The following is a 6,500-nucleotide window of genomic DNA, read 5'->3' on the forward strand; positions in this document are numbered from 1 at the left end:
TTGACTCTGATGTCCAACAAGTCAATTCTAGCATTTATTTTTCAGGCAACTCTCCGGGAGTTGCCTTTTCCCTTCCGGGGGGGGGGGGAGAAGACAGAGACAGGGAAAGAGGGCACCTCTTTATCTGAACTAATTATTTTTAATTTTATATTAAAACAGAGAAAAGTGTACTTTTACCGTAGCCCCCACTCCCGTACTTCGAAAGTTTCAAATCTCCTTCAATCCCTCACCCCACCCTCACCCCAGAGCAAAAAAGTCTGAACGAAAACCTGAGCACTTTGTTTAATTGTGTATTGGCGGCTATATCGCCCTGTGTGTTTGATGAAGCCGTTTTTTGACACCGAGAATTGACAAGTATTGTCCTATCTTGACGTGAACCAGTTGAACTAACAAGTTTTTGACAGCTTCGTCAAAACATCACAAGCATGTGGTGTTTTGTTTTTACTTGTTAGCTAGTTGTATGTGTCGTACCGCTGTCCACAATAATGGTATAAAGTCGTCTTTTAAAAAATCGCTTAATTTCATTAATGGACGTCACTGAAATTTTAACTCTTAGTACTAATCCTAATTTTAACCGTAAATTATACCTAGATATAACCCTTAGAAAAGGCCATACTATCATTCTTTGTAAGGTTAAAAAGTAAAAAGTGAAGTTTCTCTTTCAAACCTTGTCTATAGGGCAAGTGAAGCATAGTTTACTCTCCCTAACGTGAGTTAGGTACCCATCAGAGTTGGGTGGACTCAGGGTCGGTCTACTGACTTGAACCCGGATTCGCACTCGAGACTTACGGGTTAGCAGTCCAGCTCTCTACCCTAGACCACTCCGTCCCAATTTGGTAACGTTAACCGCAACGTATTTTTTAACCACGCCGACCTGTGTATCACGTGATGACCGTAACCACCTGTGTAGTTTTGTTCTCATCTAACCGACAGACAGATGCTGCAGGTAATGATATCACGTGACATACTCTCATTTCCAGATGCGTGCATTCCCAGCATTCGCCTGGCAGGGGGTGGGGGAGGGGTGGTAATACGTCACACGGAGATTAGCCGGCGAAATCCCTCATTAAATACCGTTTGATGTCCCTGGCTGTTGTCGGTGGTCCACAGGTGGTGTGGCTTCACGGTGAGCGCCCAGCGAGGCCGAGTGGTTCAGCCCCCCCCCCCCCACCCACGGGGAACTGGGGTCCACAGGTGGTGTGGCTTCACGGTGAGCACCCAGCGAGGCCGAGTGGTTCAGCCCCCCACCCACGGGGAACTGGGGTTCTGGTTATCTATGACCCTAGACCTAATTCTTGCCCTAGCCCTACATCTGGTTTTAATTATTCTGTTTCCGGATTCGAACTCGAGAGTTTCAGATAAGCAGTCCAGCGCTCTACCTCCTCGGCCACGCCGTACCTTTGAGAATCATATGACCTCTGTTTGAGATCGACAACGGCTTTAACCACCCCTATCCTAGCAGCCAACACGTTACAAAGCCATACCTTCTAGAATCATCTCCTGCGCCATGGCCTATCTGTACCAAGCTTTGTAGATCGTATCTTTTCTGAATTGTCTGACCAAAAATCCCTCGCCATTTTCTGTCTACAATTTGCATTTCTATCCTTTTCTATCTACAAATCTCCCATAGATTTTTATATTAATGTGAGAGAAATATTTATGAATTAGCTCTTTACTAAAACAGGTTTTGTATACCACATTGTGGAGCTGTAAGCTACACTTGTTCATTGAAAACACGACAGGCAGTTTCTTCAATGGAAAAAAAAGCATACAATACAAGCGTAGTCTCAGTCGTGCGCATCGGTGCATCCGGGTGCAGTGAAGTTTATGAATGAATATTTGGTTACCTGATAACCGGTGTATCATCATGACGTTCCGACTTCATTAAAGGGGGGGGGGGGGGATGGGGAGAGGTGAAGTCTTTTTTAGACCGGTGAAAGGTGAAGATAGGACGAGGGCGTTGGTCTGAAGGGTTGATATATAGCAATACAGGGGTTCTTATAATGTGTTAGACGTACCCTATATATATATATAGCAATGCAGGGGTTCTTATAATGTGTTAGACTTATCCTATATATAGAAATACAATGGTTCTTAAAATTTGTTTGACGCACCCAACATAAATAGCAATTCATAGGTTCTTAAAATATTTTTTTTACGTACCCTATATATAGCAATACAGGGGTTTTTAAACTATGTTTGACGTACCCTATATAAAGCGATACTGGAGTTCTTAACACATTTTTGTTAAAAGAATTGAGAGCCCCTAACACCCAAACATACACCATCGTGGGAAAAGGTAATACTAGAAGCACTGAAGTGCTACAAATTTTTTGCCTCCGTCTTAGGGGAGGGCAGGAGGTGGAAAGACACCACCGAGGGGAGACAAAAGAGGCTCCACAAAAGAGGGGACATAATTCAAAGTCAGCTCTTGTAATGTAAACCCGGCTGAGGACAATATCATAGTTTCGTATGGGATGCACGCAAGAGTTGTCGAACATAGCGTACTGAAGGGTTAAATCTGTAGGGGTCGGGGGTCATCTACTGACGGGGTTATAGTTTAAGGGCGGGGATGTGGGGGGTGTCATGATGGGAAACATTTTTAATCAAAATTCGTCAGAGCACGACCTTTTTTCTGTATCAAATTTCGGGGTCATCAAAAATTAAAAGTGGCTCTCGTTTTTGTGATAGGTTCATAGGTCACGTGTTTGCTGGTCACGTGTTTGCTGGTCACGTGACTAATTGGCAAGTGTCGGTCGTCAGGTACAGCTTCTACACACTTTCAGTCAGCATACAACATACATACAGCATACAACGGTATACCACATACAGCGACAAACAGCATACAGTAACATACAACGGCATACTTAAATCCGGCCTATAGCGGAATACAGCACACACCCAGCCAGCTTAAAGCAGCTTAAATACAGCAACCTTCAACATAAACAGCAAACAGCCTACACCGGCATACATCCACATGCAGCGCATCATATACATATTGTACGATACAACATAGGATGTCGTCCAACATGCATCATTTCGCTAGACAGTCAACTGTCTGTCATACAGCAAACCAACCTCTAACGCCCCCACCCCTACACCTTAATCTATCACAGATCTTCATGCTACAACAATCATCCTTAAAAAAAAAAAACACTGACTTCAATTTTAAAACTAATTAAAAACTAATCCCGGGCTTGTAGTTTGTGAAATTGGGATTTCCCGATAACCCCAGAATAAAATAGGACTAGGGACAAAAAGTCTAACTACAGCGGTGGGAAAATGTATTGTATGAAGCAGAAATTTCCACAAGTGTAAGGAGCTGTTGGTGCGAATGTAGGAAAAAAAGTCACAGGAAAAAAAAACAGGAAAAAAAAACACAGAAAAAAAGTCACAGGAAAAAAAGTCACAGGAAAAAAAAGTCACAAATATATGATATTTGTTAATACTTTTATGTATTAAATATTTAGAGAGTGCAAATTAACTTAGGATTAATTATGTAATGTAATGTGTGTAGGCTGTATACGCATTGGAATTTTTATAATTGATCTAAAAATATTTATTATGAAGTATGTAGATTGTAATTATTTTAAACTTAAGATTAGTAGCATTTAATAGAATGCTCCAAAGTCCACGTTTTTCATCGTGTTTTTTTTTTAAATACCAATATTAAATTACCGTGAAATGGTAAGTTCATCTGACTTGCTGCCCTCAACTCATGGCAACAATAGTTATGTTTAGTTCAACCACCTTTACTGCCCACATTTATCACGCTCATTACATAACAAAGCTTAGGATCAAAACAGAAAGCCGACAAGGTTCAAAGGCTGTCATTGACGCATAACGTCAACAACACAAAATATGTTCGGACAATGCCTACTGAGCAGAGGGACTAAATTTCTTTTATAATTAACTTTTCTACCGCGTATTTAACTAAATACATAACAAAAGTTGAGATTGTAGTGTTAATTATCTTAGAGTGTTTTTACTTACAATTGTTATAAATCATAATGCTTTTAACGTCTATAAATAATTTATGCTATCAAAAATTACAACCCACAACAATAAACATACAAAATTTTACAATTCTTAACAAAATAATAAAAATATTTCTAAAAAGATTTTTGTGACTTTTTTTCTGTGACTATATTTCTGTGACTTTTTTTCCGATAAAATTTGTCCACTGTGACTTTTTTTCTGTGACTTTTTTTCCTAGCAAAAACTGTGACTTTTTCTGTTTGTTTTTTTTCCTGTGACTTTTTTTCCGTTCACCGTCTGAACTGGATCAAAGGTAGCAAAAATATGCAGCAAAATAAATTAATTAGGTCTTTATGAAAAGAGGAATGATTGACATTTAAGTATACCCCCTCCCCATTCCCCTTTTTAAAAATATAATTAGCAGATAACGATAATTTTCCGCGCCGTGTTCTGCTGTTTCAGCGAAGTATAAATTAAATCGAGAGAATGCTATTTAAATTTAATTTGTTTTTGAAAAAACGAGAAAAAATAGTTTTATCTGATCTGTAGAACACAAGGGCAGATCACTAATGTAAGTTGCTTCCGCCCCCCCCCCCCCCTCATCATGAGAGCTGTGTCGACAGAGTGTAATAGGGCTGGTAAGTAGGTCAACAACCAGTTCTACGGCTCAATAAAACCTGCATGAGCCATATAACTGGTTGGTGACCTACTTACCAGCCCTATTCACAACTCACAACACGACTGCGAGTGCGCTCCCCCTGGTGGCTGTGTACAGTCTCCGTGTAAATTCGCCCTCACAACACGCCTCGGGCGACAGACGCGCTGTGACCTTGAGCCACCCCAGCTTGGGTTTGACGACGCGACAATAAAAAAAAAAATCGCCCCGGGGACAGACCAACGGTACCCATATACACGCCAAAAGATGCGCACCAAAAACAGACGGGGACGACACTAAAAACACGACGCACCGTTTCACCGTGGTCCTGTCTCTCCAGACAGTGTCTGGTTACCTCCCCTTGACACTAAACTTTAATCCATTCATTAACGCTCGAGTAATCCAATTACCGCCCTTGGTTTAGTTTTTTTTTTAATTCAGTGTACCCACCATTCCCCCCCCCCCCCCTGCGGTAGTATAGCATTCAATCAAGTTTGTAAAACCGCAGCCTTGACAATAGCCAATGAGGGTTTTTTTTAAAGATAAGAAAAACACGTATTATGTTTCCATCTTGCCTGCTTTCAAATAATTTTTTTTCCGTGGAGTTTTCCATTGTACGTCGAGGGAACAAAACGTGGACAAATACTCAGGGAATTTTTTTTGTCAACAAGGGTCCATCAACTTTAATGGCGGCCATTAGTGGTTCGGTCAAGGTGGGCGTGACCAGCGGGAGGAAGCCTTGACGTACAGATACGTCACTTCCGCGATAAGAAGCGATGGACTTGTCAGCGGCGTAACTAGGGTGGGGTAGAACATGGGGTGGGGGGGGGGATCCATCGCTGAATTTATTTTCTCTAAATTGAATGGGAATGTTAAACAATGGAAGTTGGAGTGTGTAACCGCGTCGTTTACTGCGGTGTGTGCGTGACTACCTCCCCCTGGTGCTTCTGATATTGAGTTGATGGTATCATCAACACAACATGGTGGTAAATAATTTTGAAACGTTGTTGGTGCTCATGCTGATATAGGATTAAAAACGAACTTGTGTTTCTTGGCATTTGTAAGTGGGGGGGGGGGGGTTATTTTATTACTGAATCAGTAAAGTCTCAATGCTTAAATGCGTGTCCATAAAGTTACTACCTTGGAATTTCTGGGGTCTTGTTCTAGTTTGACTCCATGGGGTGGGGGGTGTGGGGGTAGCTAATGTATATAACGGATTGTACTGGACATCTACTAGGCATTCTTTGAAAACTGTATAGGTCATTGAATTCGTCTCGTACTAGACATCAAGGTCAACACTCAACAGGTCATCGGTGTGTTGATAAAGTTTGATGTTCTGAAGCCATAGAGGGTTGATGACACATTCATGTTCTGAGGACTTTGAGTGTTGATACCACACTGATGTTCCTGGGCCGTTGAGTGTTGATAAACCGCGCCGATAAAACTCCCGGCATCCATCACGGTTGCCTCCCTCGACTGGAGAGCTTTTAGCGCCGGGTCGTTAAACAAATGAAATTGATTGCGACGAGATTAAAATGCATGGCCAGAATCAATTTGCAGGTAAGTCAGGACTGCAGGTAGGAACAGAATACTTGCAGGTGATCACGTGGTACAGAGAAACGCACTTGACTGGCGTTTTATTTTTATCGGCTTTTTAAGACATCGGGATGTAAAACACAAAACTGCTGAGCTAGTGTTTTAAGTAGGGTCGGCTTATGTAGGCAGAACCGGCATTTCTAGGCAAAACCGGCATTTCTAGGAAGAGCTGTCGTATTTAGGCACAGACGGCATATATAACAACAGCCGGCACATCTAGGCACAGCCGGTATTTCTAATTATACTCGGCATATGTACGTGTATATGTGCA

The 6,500-nt window shown here is 41.7% G+C and overlaps 1 protein-coding gene across 1 annotated transcript in view; it reads right to left on the reverse strand.

The window, feature by feature from the left end:
- LOC131957803 (somatomedin-B and thrombospondin type-1 domain-containing protein) overlaps positions 1-1,509 on the reverse strand; it is a 55,315-nt gene extending 53,806 nt beyond the window's left edge. Inside the window, exon 1 of the mRNA XM_059322595.1 lies at positions 1,485-1,509. Coding sequence (XP_059178578.1) covers positions 1,485-1,509 — 25 coding nt within the window. The remainder of the gene's footprint in view (positions 1-1,484) is intronic.
- Positions 1,510-6,500: the final 4,991 nt, after the last annotated feature.

This window comes from Physella acuta, unplaced genomic scaffold, assembly GCF_028476545.2.
Source record: "Physella acuta isolate Inbredline_101_S28 unplaced genomic scaffold, ASM2847654v3 ptg001267l, whole genome shotgun sequence".
Lineage (NCBI taxonomy): Eukaryota > Metazoa > Mollusca > Gastropoda > Physidae > Physella > Physella acuta.